The 18,180-nt window shown below is 44.7% G+C and overlaps 1 protein-coding gene across 5 annotated transcripts in view; it reads left to right on the top strand.

Moving 5' to 3' along the window:
* Nucleotides 1–18,180, top strand: part of hdac4 (histone deacetylase 4) — a 118,272-nt gene that overhangs the window by 71,879 nt on the left and 28,213 nt on the right. For 4 of the 5 annotated variants that reach the window (XM_031875049.1, XM_031875047.1, XM_031875050.1 and 1 more), the window contains 10 exons: nucleotides 4,896–5,024; nucleotides 5,342–5,448; nucleotides 5,760–5,879; nucleotides 6,131–6,344; nucleotides 7,351–7,562; nucleotides 12,277–12,534; nucleotides 14,034–14,220; nucleotides 14,704–14,837; nucleotides 15,857–15,959; nucleotides 17,436–17,482. In XM_031875049.1, coding sequence (XP_031730909.1) covers nucleotides 4,896–5,024; nucleotides 5,342–5,448; nucleotides 5,760–5,879; nucleotides 6,131–6,344; nucleotides 7,351–7,562; nucleotides 12,277–12,534; nucleotides 14,034–14,220; nucleotides 14,704–14,837; nucleotides 15,857–15,959; nucleotides 17,436–17,482 — 1,511 coding nt within the window. The remainder of the gene's footprint in view (nucleotides 1–4,895; nucleotides 5,025–5,341; nucleotides 5,449–5,759; nucleotides 5,880–6,130; nucleotides 6,345–7,350; nucleotides 7,563–12,276; nucleotides 12,535–14,033; nucleotides 14,221–14,703; nucleotides 14,838–15,856; nucleotides 15,960–17,435; nucleotides 17,483–18,180) is intronic. The other variant, XM_031875048.1, reaches the window with a different exon arrangement.

Below are 18,180 nucleotides of genomic sequence, written 5' to 3'. Positions count from 1 at the left end.
CTGGAAGCAGGAAAACACATCTAGCCTGTGTCTTCTCAAAGGTAAAAAAAAATCAGCCTCCCAGCACCTCTAAAGCTCATTGATACATGAAATCTCAAAGTGAAGAAATGACAATGTTACGGGGGGTTGTGTGCACGACTATTTCTTTGCCGGCTTTTTTTCTTTTTTCTTGGATTCAAGGTCTTACAGTGAGTCATTGTGGACATGTTCAAGGATTTGAGTCTGAAAATGAGGTCCACACTTCTATTCAGCCTTGTGCTTCATCATCAGGTGTAGAATTTCTGGTAAAAAAAAAAGAGATTTTGAAAAGCCAGTCGGCTATTCTCCTGTTTTTAGATATTAGCTCATTCAGGGACGCAGCTCCACAGACGTCATAGATCCTACCGTTTAACAAAGCAACCATTCACTACTCTGAGAATTGTCATAAGAAGCGCTGAAAAAAACCAGCAGTTCCTGCCTTTTGGATGCGTCAGACTCCGTCCCTCTGTCCAAGTCAAGCACAGCCAAGCTGTGATTGTTCACTTAGCGTCGGCAGCTGCCTCGGCAGTATCGCTGCCTGCTGTCACAGCTGGAGGCCAGGCTATGTGTACTCTGCACTCCTGCCCACCCGCTGTGTGCTGGAGGCAGTGGAGGATTTGTCCTGGCACACAACCTCAAGACAGCAAGTTTCAACTTTCAGGGACAGTGAGATGTAATTCGGGGATTTCTCAGGGTGCCAGAGGTGCTGAGAAATATTCACAACTTACAGTTTCACTGTTCATAGTGACACAAAGTACAACAGGCACTGTAGCACAAACATATCACAGTGCATATATCAAGAAACTTTCAAGAGAGGATTTGGAGGCATTGTTCTTTGTTGTGAGGAGAAGCAGAGAGGGAAACTGACAAGTGCTCACACAGGCTACTGCACAGCTGTCGAGGAACTGTTGTGTCAACAGTGAGCCGACACGCTGGAGATCAGATTAGATGGGCAGACAGAGATGAACTGTGTTCAGGAAGGAAGTGACAGTGGTCGCCACAGTTGTGCGCCGCGCTGACGACTTGGCGCTGTCGCATGTGACGTTTTCGCTTGTGCCGATGACCCATTTTCTCTCACGTATGCGTGTAAATCCTAAATGTACGTTGGGAAGGCGAGGCCAGGCGTACAGTTCCAACAGGGGTTCCTTGTCTTGAGTCTGAGAGGCTCTGTGATAATGGAGAACACAGAGGGCCACTTTTAATGCTGTGGCAGGAAGTCTGCAAGGCCTTCATGACAGACACAGACTTGTCATGCTGACCCCCTTTGTCACCCACTCTTTCACACACTCGCTCACACACACTCTCACACATTCTCATACCACACTGTGCACTGAACATTTAAACCCTGCAGCATAGCCACATACAGATTGCACTTTCATACGAGATGACTTCCTTGTTGATCTCCTCTGACCCCCAATCCTCGCCTTCCACTTTAACCCCACTTATCGTAGGACTTGATTGTATTCAGAGCATATCTATTGCCTCCGCGTGGCTCTCAACATGGTGACTGCTGAGCCGATGGCTACCAGCTAACGGTGCAGACAGCGCTAACAGTGCAAACAACTTTATCTTTACTTTGTAAATAGTTGTTTGCTGCGATACTAATGCTCTGAATTTCGAATTTAGTAGCTTAAACTAAACCAAAGTCATTGTTAAACGCCTGCTATTTCATACATAATCTCAAACACATTGGCTTTGAACTTCACACTTTTTTGTTGACACTTCGGTGACACAACAACCAATGAGAAAGCGCCATTAGCTGTAACTGTCAGCGGGAAAATGCCAGCCAGCTCTTTGGTAACACTATGCTTATATTTACTTCATACGTCAGTATGTTATAAAAATATATATATGTTATACTATTTGAAGATAAAGGTATTTTGTGAAAAGCTAAGATAGCTTAATGTTTGATCAATAATTTTGGTTGTAAAGAGATTTACAAACAGACCTGTCCATCTTGTGTGTCTGTTTACCTACGGTCTGTCGGTCCTCAAACCTATCCATCTAACGTATCATCAATAGATAATTCTGGGAAGCTCCACTGATGAGTTTCAGCAAACTGCTCTATTGATTTCTATAAATCTCCCTCCACTCTCTGCCCTTCCTTGAAAGAGCAGCACGGCTTCCCCCAGCACGAAGCCCGGGACTCCCGTCGGTCAAAACAGACGAGCAACTGATCAATATGTTTTGTATCAGGGAACCAGTTCCCTCCTCCACTCCTCCTCCATTGAAATACTGAGCACCACTTATAGAGACGTTTAATCTGGTATTGATAATGATATGTCATCAGATGGGTAGTGATATAGGGACTTCACTTTAGAGTGTTAATGGCTATCTTGAAGTGTGAAAATGCATCTGAGAGAAACATTGGAAGTTATTTTTTGTCTTGTGTAATAGGAGATAACATGTAGAGGCGAACCACGCTTAGAGAAATCAGCAATACAGCACTTTCTCTTATGAAAAGAGACATTTGAGGCCACGTGTCCTATCAGTTTGGGCATATAATACATAGCATATAAAGTGACTACTTTGGATTCGGGAGTGTCATTACACTACCTCGCCTCAAAAGCCAATTTGGCCACCCATGGCTAGTGTGGAAATTTCTTTTTAAAGTTTATACCTTTATATTGCCAGGACTGTAGGTTGCAGCAGTCCAGGTGATTTTCTACTTTTCTTGTTGCCTGACAATAGAGGATGTAAAGTTACAATAGTCAGAATGTGGCAGGATAGCTGAATAACTTGGGAAAATGCTGTTGTGTCAGTTTAGAAATGCTGTTTTCTGGACCGTCAACAGCGGAAAATAGAACGGGGAAGTATACAGTAACGAGGCAGCACCTACACCTATGCCAACGGTTGCTTCTGATCTGCACATTTGCGTGGAACAAAAACTAGAGAGAGTGGCTCAACAATGAAGGAGAGAGGGAGTTATGCCATGGGAGAGAGAGAAGTGGGGATTTAGAGGGGGGGGGGAGACAGAGAGGAGGGGATGGATGGAAGAAAGGTCTACAGTAAAGTGCCAGCATCAGCAGTAAAGCCAGTCTGGGCCCTCTGCAGCGAGTGTGTTCGCACGTGTGCACACTGGTGTGCTTTTGCCCAGTCGGCATTAACACCCTTCAAAGTCACTGCGTCCTGTGGTGAACACCCCGTGGCAACCGGTGCCCGGCAAACACACACCCCTACTTCAACCTCCTCTCTCTCCTTCACTGTCCTCCTAACCTCCCTCTAACCTTCCATTCGTCCTTCTATCTATCTATCCCCTCTCTCTCTCTCTCTCTCTCTCTCTCCCTCCCTCCCTCCCCACTCCTCCTTTTAGCCGTCCATTTCTTAATGACTCAGGACGCACAAACGCAACCTTGACCATCCTCTGCTTCATCATCCTTGTGTTCTTTTTCTTTCCTCCCCTGGCACCAGATAGACCACCGTTTCAGTCACCGTCGCAGCCGGTTTCCTGTCACACCTGTGTAATATTTCTTTAAGCATGGCTTTGTTTATTATTTAGCATAGCAAGAGATGATTGTGGCAATGTCAAAATGTCAGACTACTACGGTCCCCTGTGCAATAGACTCAAATTGAACCTGAATGCACTACGCTCCTTCTGCTACTGTCAGTTCAGCTAATGCATAGCAGTTCATCCCGACCCACTCCATCGCTCTTAACAAAGACTTTGGAAGAGTGCCCTCCACTTAGAAGAAGAAGAAGCTCTTTTTTAAATAATTGAGTTTCATAAGTTCAGGCACGTGTCCCCCTTAAAATTGAAAGTGCATTTGAAAAAGTGCTTAGACATTATAAATTCCCAATTGGTCATCTTATCCTCACCAACCAGGAGGTATATTGAGTGCTTGTACCTCTTTGAATTACATTAAAACTCTGTGTAGCCTCATCCTACCTCATTCAAGGCCACAGGAAGCGAGGGGCCAAAGGGTTGGCAGTGACCCCGAATACGTCCTCTGACAATAAGCCGCTACAGTACACGAAGAGGAATCAACTGCTTCCACTCAGCTGTACCAAAAAGTCCCAGCTCCTTCTCTCTGAGGCTAATGAACTTAGCGTGGTCTGTTTGATACAAGGTTGCGGACCGAGCAGAAGGTCAACCGTTGGTCAACCCGCTCAGCTTCAACTAATTGAACGGAAGGAAGCCAGTGGAGGAGGGAATAAAGCTGCCCGTGTCTGGGGTAGTCTGGCAGAGACGGACACCAAAGCAAGATTGTCCAGATAAGGTCAGGTCCTATCCCTGACCTGACGAGATTCCCAGAATAATCTCAATGCTTGCCTCTTCTCCGTCCTGCCCTCACGCGGCACTTCGCCAACACGTCTTCCGCCGCAAATCCAGAAACGAGAGGCAAGAGCCCCAAGAGATGTAGGGCCCGGCCTCACAAACACACTTGACGACGGACAGTGACTGTGTTTTTGTAATTGAAAGTGTCTGGAAACGAGTTCGTTGGCAGAGCATGGAGGCAGCATCATTAAGCGTGGGGTCAAGAAAGCTGCCAGTTGGCTGCCTCCTTTCTTGTTGCGGCGCTTCCCACTGTCACATGACGCCGGCTAACCCTCGACTCCGGAATCTGTCTGATTGCCGGAGCGACACTTCACAGGGAATCTGTAATTTTCACTCTTACAGGGCAAATTTGGGGTGTAACACTTGGATATTTTTAGAATGGACGGCAATAACCTTGCCATTGCTTAGCTCCGTCTGCTAAAAATTTGGTAAATGGGATGGAATAAGCCTCATTTGTCGACAACAATTGACAACAAAGTTTCATCAAATGTAAAAGAAGATATTGAATTACTTTTGAGTTTTGTCTTAATATAGACTGAAACTCCTCCAGCTTTTGACTAAATCCTCCGTCATGTCCCTGCTCCCCTCTCTGTCTTGCCAGCCTCGGAGCCCAACCTGAAGCTTCGCTCCCGGCTAAAGCAGAAGGTGACGGAGCGCCGCAGCAGCCCTCTTCTCCGGAGGAAAGATGGCGCCATCACTACCGCCAAGAAGCGTTCCCTAGACGTGGCTGGTGAGCACGCTGGATTTCCTCCTTTGGTTCACAATGAAGAATCTGATTTCCCCTGTAGTTTGATAGACAAGCAAAAGAGTTTAAAATATTCTTCTCCATATTTGGAACATCAATGACTGGATTTTGCCTAGTAACATGTTTTTTGATGGCTTGAATATAGTCAAACACTATCATCATTAATTTTAAGTGAGGAAACAAACTAAAATCCATACTTTATAATATGAATACACACCAGAAAGACTATCAGAAAACAGAATACTTCATCTTAGAAAGCTCAGTATCTCAGAAGCATCTAATGTCTGCGTTGTGTGTCATAGAGTCCGCATGCAACAGCGCACCAGGCTCAGGTCCCAGCTCCCCCAACAACAGCTCCAGTAACATCCCCAGTGAGAACGGGGTCACCATCTCCAGCAGCCCAGGAGAGGTAACCGACATCACCGCCAGCCTCTGCATTTGCATTACCGAACATGCGTGCATGCGTGTGTCTTCTGCCGTTTGTGTGTAGTGGGGGAAGACGGGTGACCAGACGACTCCAGGAGGAGATTGGCATTGTCTGTTTTACACACACATACACTCAGAGCTCAAGCTCTGAGTGTGTGTGTGTGTGTGTGTGTGTGTGTGTGTGTGTGTGTGTGTGATAGAGGCGAAGTAATGCACTGTATGTAACACTATGTCTACTTTGTGACTGTACTCTGCAAGTATTTACTGTAATGTTGTGTGTTTGTGTGTGTTCAGGCCTCCCTGCTTCACAGGTTGGCTGCAAGGGAGGGTTCAGTCAGCCAGCTGTCTCTCTACACCTCCCCTTCTCTGCCCAACATCACCCTGGGACTGCCAGCCACAGGCCTGGCCAGCGCTGTGAGTATAGTCAATGCGCGGTGTTATGAATCTTTAATGCAGCATGACACCAAAGAATATTTAGTTTGTAAAACCGCTCTTATCAATTATTTTTTTGGCATGATGGTGCCTAACATGTGTGCCTCTCTTTCTCCATCTCACTCCCATTCTGTCTCATTTTGACCCTGCTTTGTCTCTGTCCATCTGCCTCTCTCTGTCTCCGCCTGCCTCCCTCCTTGTGTCTCAATCTCTCTCTCTCTCTTTCTCTGTAGGTGGTGTCAGGACACCAAGATGGTGAGAGTCGCCTGGCGTTGACCGCGCTACAGCAGGGGATTCCTCTGACCCCTCCGTTCCTGCCCACGGCCCACCTGCCCTCCTACTTGGCGTCTTCAGCTCTGGACAGGGAGGGGGCCGGAGGGGGCACAGCGGGTCACAACCCCCTCCTCCAACACATGGTGCTGCTGGAGCAGAGCCACAATCCAATGGGTAAGTAGTCACCGCATACATTTATGTAAGACATTTGTAGAAATTGATCTTAGTATATAACTTACAGTTTATTTTATGCTTCATTGGCTCACTGTTTTATATGACTGTAAAACTTTTAAAATCAGTGACTTGCAACGCTAATTTTCTTTTTTTAAGTAACGTGTAAATATTGTAGACAGCAGCTTTGCTCTTAGATGTAATGTCCCATGGGCCTTGTCTACATCTTCTCTTAAAGGGGAGTAGTTTCCTTTTATGTGACCTGGGACTCATTTTTATCATTTTTGCAATCCCGTTTGCATTTCACTCAACAGCTTGAATTGCAGAAATTTCAGGACACTCACACACAGCTACATGCGACAGAGTCCGCTCTACAAGGCATCACAGTCATGATGCATCAGACAAATTTTATGCCTCCGCGCCGTCGACAGCCGTGGCCTCGTGAATGTGACATCTTCAGGAAATGTCTCCAAATTTGGCACAAACTGTCTGAAGGTCTGAAGGATGAACTGATTAGAATTCAGGGGTCAGAGCTCTCTGTGACCTCACAAAATATATTTTTTGGCATAACTCAAGAATTCATATGCCAATTATGCCAATTTAGCAAAAAAGCCTAAGTGGATAAAAGGAAGTGATTACATTTTGGACAGACATGAGTGTAAACTGCAAATTGCCAGGTTCGCAGAGTTCTTTTAAAAAGGGCACTTACACCTAGTAATTGTTCTAAATTACTTGGAAGTGAACACAAAGATAAAGGTAACCAAACCATCCACTATATTCTTCTGTTGCAAGTATAAATTAAGTGATAAAAGTAGCCATAGTGGAGCTGGAAAATAATCATGTGGCGATGCCCCTATGTATCCCATCGTAAAGTTCCCAGTTTGGTCATTGACTTCCTACTGTATATCTGTGGCGCATTAAATATATTCAAAAGCAATGATCGTTAAACTACATAAATAAGCTTGTTGAAAATGCCAATGCCATTCTGACCGCTCTGTGTTCACCGCAGTTGGTCTGGCTGGCCTCCCGCTGCCATCGCCCTCTGTCTCCAAACTTGCTCGGGGCCACCGTCCCCTGGGGAGAACCCAGTCGGCCCCTCTGCCCCAGCAGCAGTGTGGACAGGCCCAGGCCCTGCAGCAGCTGGTGGTCCAGCAGCAACACCAGCAGTTCCTGGAGAAACACAAACAACAGTTCCAACAGCAGCAGCACATCATCAACAAGGTAACTCGATGTGTACAGGTGGGTGGGGTGTGCAAAGTGTGCATGTGTTGGTTGCCATCCATGCATGTGTGTTTGTGCACATGTGTCAAGAATGGTACCTGAGGCAACATTTGAACAGCTGTGCTGGAGCAGCCAGCTATATATGTTTGTGTGTGTGTGTGTGTGTGTGTGTGTGTGTGTGTGTGTGTGTGTGTGTGCGTGTGTGTGTGTGTGTGTGTGTGTAGGAGTTTTTCTCCATCTACACAACTTTGATTTGTTTAATGTCTGTGAATCCTGTCTCTGCTCCAAGAGCAGGATGAATCAGCCTGCAATCAGCAAGTCTTCTAGCAAGTCTCTCTTGTCCGTGTTCATGTATCCCTACTTCTCCCTGTCACCCTGGCAACTGTGCTCGAGAGGAAGCTGCCTCCATATTTGGTCACCCAGGAAGTGTGGCTCAGCGTGTGTGTGTGTGTGTGTGTGTGTGTGTGTGTGTGTGTGTGTGTGTGCGTGCGTGCGTGCGTGCGTGCGTGCATGCGCACAAGGTGATTTGCAGTGTTTATATGGTCATTGTAGAGAGGGAGATGGTTGTTTGTGTGTTTTTGTGTGTGCAGATATTCCCGCAGGAGTAAGTCCCATTATCTTGAGTCGTCGGGGTTGTTAGTGACTCCCTCTCGTTTAAAACGCCAGGTTGTTAATTAAGTCCAGCTTATGTGGAAAACCAGGTTATTTTCATGTCACATTCATTTGTGTTAATGCTCTTTTCCATGCCACTTAAAAGTGAGAAGTGCGCCTAGTGAGTTTGCTATTAACATAAAAAAAAACACAACTATTTCTCAGTTGGAGTGCACTAAACACTGTTAATCATTGAGCCATATATTAGAAATCGTAGAAGAGTAGCTAATTATTATGGGCATGTTCTGGACCCTTGCTTTAAATTCATCATGCATGTGTGAAACAGGATTCCTTCCCTAATTCCCTGAGTGTACCAAATCACAGAGCACTCACTGTGGACCCGTGTTATTTAAGACATTTTCAGCAGGCTTTGCCATTTGAATAATAAGCACTTCGTCAGTGCACAGTAGAAATCTACAGTAGCTAATGAAACACAGTGCGTTTAAGTGTGTCCATATTTTTGGTTAAGTTGAGTTCAACATTTAAAAAAAAGAAGCTGTCTGCCATGGTGGCTCATTGGGAAGCCTCACAGGAATCAGGGACCACGTTTGGAGGTGACAGCCAGCTGAGGCCTCTCTGTGTAGAGTTTGCACGTTCCCCCTGTGTTAGCGTGGTTTCCTCTAGCTGCTCTGGTTTCCTCCCAGATTGGCTTTGTTAATACCGTATGTTTGTCTATACAGTGTCTAAGCCCTTTGATAGACTGGCAACCACTGCATGTAGGCAAACAGCATTTACTTTGATGCACAAGTTGGAATTCTGACCATTTTCCACACCTTTCACTGTTAATTCACTTCAGTGACAAGTTGAAATTGTTGCTGCGGGGAGACCGAGAGGATGGCGGTTATTTAGTTAGCTGGGGCCCTACGGCATAGTTTGTATAGTCAGAAAAGTTCAATCAGCTTAAATGATCTGCCACCATTTCACAGTAACTATTTCAAGTGTGGAGATCACACTCCAAATGTCACCTGGAACACCTACGCAACTTATTTAAGTGATAGCCAGAGCTGGTGCAACAAACTAGAAGTGTGCATCAAGAAAACACCTTGTCATGTGATACCATTCCATTCTGTGCTTTGCCAGCGTTAATCCAAACCTTTGTATTCCTTTATGACATGTAGAAGTTGGTGATTAAGCAAGAATAGACTTGACTGAGTGAGTTGGCAGACAGTACTGGCATCATATCCAACTCAAATGAATGCTGCTATTTATGGGATCCCCAACGGTAAACGGTAAAATCGACGATAGCTGCAAAACAGGACAGTGGCATCTACAGATACCGAAAATCGGCCATCTAAACTACTAAATACTGGTCCCTTTAATCCTCACTGTGGCAAAAATCCAGGCAGCAACCTTGAGTTATGTCTAACGGACAATTTTGCTAATTATGTTTGCAGAAAATAGTCTGATTGTATTGAAGTCTATGAGAAAATGACCCTACTTTTCACTTAATCTATTCCCTCAGTAAACATTGTAAACATGAGTTTATGGTCTCAATCGCTAGTTTTAAGTCTTCTTCAATACAGCATGATGTTCATTCAGTAAACTATGGTCCCATTTAGAGTCAATTAGATGATGAAGCTTTAGGGCGTGGCTACCTTGTGATTGGCAGGTCGCTACCGTTAACCCTTTCACCATGACTTTTCAGTGTATGAACGTTAATCGTAACCTTTTTGGTCTCCTTTGGTCGGTTGTACTTAGCTCCACCCTGTCGTGTCACTTCTGGTTGCAAAAAAACAAGATGGTGACAGCCAAAATGGCAAACTCGCTTCAAAACCGCAGTCCACCAACCAATGGGTGACGTCACACTGACAACGTACACTTCTTATATACGGTCTATGCAAAAGTCTAGCTTTGACATATGGCTGCTCTGGCTAAAATATTCAGTTTGATTTTTTTATTTTTAAATGCATTGTGTTTCTTCCTAATATAATGTTACAGTTCCAAAGCCATTTGAGTTGTATACCCAGTAGTCCCATTCATACCAAATGTAATGTAAATATATAATGTCCCCAGCTAGTCATTGACTCTGTTTTGTCTCTGTACTGCCTCTCAAATAACATAGCACAATGGAAAATGTAGAAGTACCCCCAAGATATACTATCGCTTGCTGCATAATAATAATAAAATCAGGTTTTAAAAAATAACACACTTTCCATTTAACGTGAGCAAATGCAGCACAGCGGCCTGTCTCTGCAGAATGATTTTAATAGCTTTGTTTTAAATTCTACAGATAAGGACCATCGTGGCTGCTATTAAATTTGATAATTACCATATGCACGAGTTCAGTATCACAAACTATCCTTGCAAATGTCCCAGTGGTATGGTATGTTTAGTTTTATTGATCACAACTGGACAGCCACCACTTTGTAAAACCTGAATCTTCAAGTCAAGTCGGCAAGGAAAAGGAGCCCTTCCTGCTACCTTAAATTTTGTCTTTCACTGTCAGACATGTTGGCAGCGAAGAAAGGAATGAAAGAATCTTGAAACGGTTCCAGCCCGAGCCTGCTGCTTCCTTGTTGGTTACCTAAGGGCGATACTGAGGTGTACTCTCTTACGTGATGTTGTTGTGAAAGTGTGTGAAGAATGCCGACAGACGGTGACAACTAGTGTCAAGTGTTTGTGTGTACGATCACCTTCTCCATCTCCCTCTCTCTCTCTCTCTCTCTCTCTCTCTCTCCTCGCTCTGATTCAACAGGCTTATGTAGTGCCTGTCCCCCTTACGGTTCATATCCCAGCAACTATTCCCTCTGTTTAAAAGGAGGGCTGAGAGAGAGAGAGGAAGAGTGAGAATCAGTGCAGCAGGAGTGAATGAGTGTTTTGAGTTTGTTTGGAGAGGAGGGACTGGGATGAGGCAAGAGCCTGCTCTCTGACGTCAATGGACTGTTCCCTGGGCAATATGCCAGCCAAGTGTGTTTGTGTTTCTGTGGATGTGTTTGTGTGTGTGTGTGTGTGTGTGTTCCACGCAGTGGTTCACTCCAATCATGACCTACACATCAAGGTTGAGGTCTTTGACTACAGGGACGGGGACAGCTGCCACAACAAGATTCCTACAACGACCCCTCAACGATTCTTCCTCTCTTTCTCCCTCATGTCCTCTTCTCGGTGTTCTCCTCTCGTGCAGGCCCAGGCATAGTTGAGTTCACTACCTGTGTATGAATTTCAAATATAGTTATGGAGATCTCTAAGTAAATACATAACAAAGAGTTCAGAGAACCGGTCTGGTTTATCTCTGTGTGTACAGAAAGTACAAGTGCCTGGCTAATGTTAGCTTTTGTTTGGGTAACCTTAAGGTCTTTCACGTTGTTGTTGTTTTGTACTCTAGTCGAGCAGTCAGCTATTTTTGGAATGAACAACAACAGTACTTGATGAAGTGGTGCAGGTTGTGCGGCACGGCACATTGCTTTCTGTGGTGTTCTCTCAGGCGTGATGGCAAGTCTTCCTTCCCCTCTTTTCTCATGTTGTGAAGCTTGACTTCTCCTCTAAAACATTATGTCTGAACAAGGATTCATTTAATGTAAGATTAGTTCTAAACGGCAAAACTATCCAGATTCAAAATAAGCAGAGCTCTGTTGAACAATTAAATCAACAGATCAATCCTTGTTTAGTTAATCCAGATTTCAACCTAAATGAAATATGTTGAACTATGCTGTGCATAGTTATTTTAGAATAGTGTTAGAGTTTTATCAATATGGAGATGCTTGTTTACCCAAATTAAAATAAATGAATAAACCAATTTGTGTGCTGTTAGGACCTACAAGTAAGGACCTATAAGTAGGTAATAAAAGAGGTGGGGGAGGGAACAGTTAAGTTTCAGGTGCATTGTATTCCTTTATTGAAAATTCCATTGTTTGCTCGTTGGCGAGCTAAAAAGTCAGTTTGTTAGCCTAATGTTACTCATGATGGCTCCACAGAGAAGCTCTAATTTCTCCTCCTGTTAGAAAGACTTGTTGGCCAAATGAATGGCCAAATAATAAAAGATTAAATTTAATCTAGTTTTAGAGTAAAAACTAAACTGACTTCTAAAAAAGACTCTCATCTGACCTTTTCTCTTTCCATCCTCTAGATCATGTCCAAGCCCGGTGATCAGGTCTCGGCTGCGAGCTCCAGCGCCTCGGGGCCGGCCAGACAGCACCAGAGTCACCCAGAAGAGACGGAGGAGGAACTCAGGGAGCACCAGGGACTCTCCCTTTCATCCCCGTCGTCGTCCTCAACATCCGCGCAGGAGACGGGGCCTCTGCGAGGGCTAGTCATCAAGCAGGAGCCCCCAGACCCCCAGGAGCACCAGCAGGAGGAGAGAGAGATGGACTACCTGTTCCGACAGGTGAGGACACGGGGCGGGAAGAGGAGGGCAGGTGGGAGTGGGAGGAGAAGACGATGCGAGGTCGGAACAGCGGGAAGAGGAAAAGAAACGATGGACGTGTAAAAGTCTGGGTAAAAAGAAAAGGAGAGTGAGACAAAGAGTGAATGATGGGGATTGTTGAATTAGAGTCAGTTAAAATGCAGATTACACAAGTTTAATCTTCTTTTCACACTTTCCAGAGTCAAAATAGAAAGAAGGAAGATAAAACAAATTTTAATATTGGCATCAAATCCCTCCTCTGTAGCATTATCTCATCATGTGTATGTATTACCACAATAATAACTCTTTTGTCACTGCTTGCCTAAATGTTATTTTTTAAAGAAAATGAATGATCTTATAGCAGACACAGATGGAGCTAGTGACTAGCTGAAACATTCAACCCTCTTCACTGTCCATATTCTGAGTTTTAGTAGAGCACAGGTTGTACTTCCACACATGCTAACGCAGAGTAGTGTGTGTGTTTTTATATTTTTATGAATGGCTTAGGGCTTGTGAGCCTCCCCCACGCTACTCCCTAGCACGACTCCACATGGACAATCACATTCACATGCTTTCAAAATTCATGCATAATGTTCTCCACACAGAAACTCTCACTCAGTTTTGCATTCCTCTTGCACAGACATTTATATACTCCACATATCTTTGTTGCACACACACACACACACACACACACACACACACACACACACACACACCCAGTCAGGACACCATGTCCTCATCGGTCCAGCCCATCCCTGCTGTCCTTTCAGGCAAATTCAATCAGGCACTCCCCTCACTGTCGCCATGGCGCCCAATGTAAGCAGACGCGCCCATCATAATTTAACAACGGGATTGCTTGGTGTCAGACACATAACCCAGGTGCACAAGACACATAACCCAGGTGCACAGGACACATACTTGGGTAAAGTTTCCGAGTTCTTACATGAGACACTTTTCAAATGAAATCATCAATAAGTTCATGTCCCAAAAAATGTGCCCGTCACTTTGCTGTTTTGAAGGCAGTTTGATGGCTCATTATTTGTCGGGAAAGTATTTTCTGCCTCAGCATATCCTTTTTCCCCTTTTTAAAATATTTCATTGACTCCTAAGTACTTGAGAAAAAGCAGTATGTATGTTATTTTGGAAGGTTTTCAATATGTTTGGAAAATTACATGATGACCTATTTTTATTTTTAGTACTAGATCGTTGTTTGTCTTTTTCAGCCGATATCATATTTGACAGATTTCCCTGCATTGCTACCATATTTGTGTGGTTGTCATGCGATACACTACACAGAAGAGAAAACCCCATATGTCCCTGTGTTCAACTCTTATGCCTGCAGCATATATTGTGTAGCACAGCAGCTTGGTATTTGCAAGAATGTAGTGCCACCTACTGGAAGGGCAAATACATTGCAGTACAGCAGTCATCCAGTACATGTCCCCCTCTCTCTCTCTGTGTGTGCCCGTGTGCCCGAGCAGCAGGCTCTGCTGTTGGAGCAGCAGCGGATCCACCAGCTGAGGAACTACCAAGCCTCCATGGAAGCAGCCGGGTTGTCGATCAGCTTCGCCGGACACCGTCCCCTCTCCAGGGCTCAGTCGTCCCCAGCCTCCGCCTCCTTCCCCATGGTGGTTCAGGAGCCGCCGGCCAAGCCTCGATTTACAACAGGTCTGTAGGAAAATATTAATAATGATATGGGTCTAACGCAAAACACACTGCAGCATACATTGTGGTTTTTATTGGTGTGTGTGTGCGTGTAGCGCTCACACAGAGGTCCATCGTAAAGTAGAGCAGCAAACAACAATCTATCAGAACACACTCTAATCCTGCTGATTGCAGGTTAGAGGAAAACCGCACAGCATGATGAGCCAACACACTGTGGCTGTTTATACGCTCAAGGCTGTTGCTAGGTATTCTGAGCCTTGTGACGATATGCACCACAACAAGTGTAATTTACTCCACGGAGTCATCTCATCTCTCTGGATGCTCTCAGCGTTTGTTTACGGTGAAGCCGGTGCAATATATAATCAAATCATGGGACTTTCAACGGCGTGATTATAGGATTCCTGTTGCCACAACTGTTTCTGTCCTCGTTGTCAAAGATATACAAATAAATACACGGTGTGTGTGTGTGTGTGTGTATTGTTCCAGGTCTGGTGTATGACTCTTTGATGCAGAAGCACCAGTGTATGTGCGGCAACACCACCAGCCATCCAGAGCACGCCGGACGCATCCAGAGTATCTGGTCGCGACTACAGGAAACCGGCCTCAGGGCTCACTGCGAGGTAAGGCCGCAGTTACACTTGACCTCAATAGGTGTAACTTTGAAAGAGTATAATCTCCACCTGCTCTGTATGAGAAGTGTCCTGCAATAACATATGTTGTGATTTGGTGCTGTATAGATATAATTGACTTGACATAATGAAACTTTAGAGTTGCATGGATTCAATATTTATCGCTAGAGTTGAATTGTTCTGTCCTTGAGCTACGGTGAGTCAAGTATAAAAAAAAGTATGTTGTCCTCCCCCTCATCTCAATTACTGAGTACTTATTTAGAGGTTAGCACATAAATTAACTGTCGTGGTTTTTATACATTTGCCACATTACAAATATTTAGGCCTCCTTACACTGCACGAAAACACATGTTTTTAACATTTTAAAACAGAGGTTTTTCCTCTTCTTCTCGGTGTAAACCTGTTGTGATCTTAAGAAGTGGTGGCGGTGGAAGTTATGGGGGCGACCGTGGCCACTGGGTTAAGACCGCAGGGTCAACGGTTCGATCCCTGACTGGGACGTGTCACGTGTCGAAGTGTCCCTGAGCAAGACACTGAACCCCTAACGCCTCCCCGGGCGCCTGTCATTGGCAGCCCACTGCTCCCTGTATACAGGGATGGGTCAAATGCAGAGACAAATTTCCCCTTCCGGGATCAATATAGCATAATAAATAAAAAAAATTAAAAGTTAATAGTATAAAACCTGCCAGTATTCAACTCTGAAATGCAAGTTGTTTTAATGAACAGAAGGGGGCAGTGTTTAGCTATTTTCTCTTGACACCAGGCCTTACCAAAGAAAACCAAACATTTTGAGCTTATGGCATTAAAATGAACCACTTTCACCTCCTAAACTCCATTTACTGTAAACATGCAGACACCACTGTGCCTCCATATGTGCCGTACCTCTTCATGAGTGCGGGACACAAACTTCAAACAATGTAACTCCATCCTTGCCGTCTTCGTTGGTGACTGGCAGTTTGGATGGTGAGCAAGTCGTTTTGACCAAATCCTCTGTCCTACTCTGTGACCAGTGTATCCGCGGTAGGAAGGCCTCGCTGGAGGAGTTACAGACGGTCCACTCCGAAGCCCACGTCCTGCTCTACGGAACCAACCCGCTGCGGCAGAAACTGGACTGTAAGGCATACAATGACGCATCGATATACGCACACAAATGCATTAACACATTCAGGGTAAATTTGAACTAATCTAGCAGCAGCAGTATCGAATACAAGGCAATCTGACTGCCAGCCATGCCGCTGTCTTAACTAGTCTGCTAGGCTATGAATGAGTGTTGAGATAAATAGTGTTGCTCAAGTGTTTCACAGTACTTTACACACAGGCTACATGCAGACAACACACTGCACACATCAGTCTACATGCATACAGGCAACTTTAATTGTTGAGCTGTCCATTTGAGCAGACTAAATCTCAGACTAAGTCCTCCTCTTAAATGCCACAAACCTGCAGCGTCTGTGAAAGGAATCTGCTTTAATGCTTAAACCGTGTCACAACAAAAGGTCCGATCTAATAAAGTCCTGGAGGTGTTACGATAAGGTGAGGAACTGCTGAAGCTTGTTAACTGGAAGTCGCACATGCTGCTTTGTCACTTATGTCTGGCCTTTGTGGCTTAAAGCGCAGGTGTAGCCAAGGCATTCTCGTTGTGCGTTTGTGTGTGTGTGTGTGTGTGCGCGCGCGCAGAAAGCTAAGGGGCAAACCCCAGTGGTCATTTTAGCTTTCATTCCACTGGAGACATAAATTCCCCTCATTATTACTGCTTACACAGGAGAATTACCAGATAATCCTGTGTAAGGTTCAGCACACTGCTGGGTTTGCACAGACACAAAAATGAAAATGGAGAAGAAAGAAGTGGAAATGCAAACCGTTATAAACCTAGTGGAAACTAGTCAGTGATTAACCTAGTCCTAGACTCTGTATTAACTACCTGGTTAGGGGTTGTTAGACACTGTTGATGGATTTTTAACAAATAAGCGAGCGGCTGACTGACATTCGGACCCCCGTCTGAGTGCCACGCTCTGCCCCTTGAGCTTCAGAGGTCTGAAACTTTACGCTAGTCCAGTTGTTAACACGGGATTGAGATTAGTTTAATGTTTTGATAATCCGAGCAGTTTCTACATGCTGCTTTAAAATCTATTAACAGGGTCAACTGTCAGTTAGATCAAATTTAAAGGCAATTACAAGTTGTTTGGAGAATAAAAAATAAATAAATTGCCATTTAGAGAAAATTCTAACCAACTAGTTTTCTGTTTATGTTCTGACCTAACAGAAAGTCAAAAGTTCACTCATTTCCATTTTCTATGAACGGATCTCTCTCTGGCCTAAAATCTTGATTCCCACTGAAGAACAAGGAGAGGGTTTAATTATCAGGGCAATGAGATACTTCTTTTCCCCTTCACCTCGCCCAATTAAGGCATGCCCTTGTATACTCTCGCTCTTAGATTAGGTCAAAGGGTCAAATGCTCAGTTTCTAGGGGGTCATGCACCCGTTTGTGCATGTGATTTCAGAAAGTTACCTCCTTACCTGGTCGCTCTCTCTTTTCTCCATTTCCATTTTACGGTTTCTAATTCCACATTTCTGTCTTTCTGCCTCAGGTTCAGTGAGTCCCATGTTTGTGAGGTTACCGTGCGGAGGCATAGGGGTAAGTCACTTCCATTCACTTCTTAAAATCCCTTGAGTCATCTAACAAATATTCACTAGGTGATGAAGTATTGGTAATTTGTGCGCCTGCTATAACTTGGAAATATCAAGTGTTAGTCACACTGTTGTAGTAGACCGTTGGGTTTTTTTACAACACTGTGCTAATCTAATCAATACCCAACCTGCACTGCTCCATCTCACTCTGTAATGAAACAAACAAGCATAGTTTCAGCATCATCAAACAGCAGTATAATAACTGTGTTCGCCCACTCTCTCTCTCTCTCTCTCTCTCTCTCTCTCTCTGCCTCTGCCCCCTGCCTAAATAATGGTCCCATTTGTTCTTGTTCCACCAAACAGACACACGCACACACACATACACAAATGCCCCTTAAGGACCAGAGGCAACAAAACTGTTGCTTGCTTTTCGCAGTGTTTGTAATTATAACCAGATGTTTTCAGCATACAAGCTGTGTGTGTGCGTGTGTGTACGTGTGTGCGCGCGCCTTAGTATGGTTGGGGGGGGTGTATGTTTTTGTTTGTGTGTGTGTAGCAGTGTGTTCGGGGATGTTTGTGTGCTAAGGCAATGATTTAGATGGCTGCTCAGTCGGAAGTGCTGTCTTTTGAAATGGATCTGTCCGGGCAGTCTCACACCTGTGTGTGTGTGTGTGTGTGTGTGTGTGTGTGTGTGTGTGTGTGTGT

Source organism: Anarrhichthys ocellatus, unplaced genomic scaffold (assembly GCF_004355925.1).
Source record: "Anarrhichthys ocellatus isolate YVR2014 unplaced genomic scaffold, GSC_Weel_1.0 scaffold86, whole genome shotgun sequence".
NCBI lineage: Eukaryota > Metazoa > Chordata > Actinopteri > Perciformes > Anarhichadidae > Anarrhichthys > Anarrhichthys ocellatus.
This window is presented reverse-complemented; position numbering and strand designations above follow the sequence as displayed.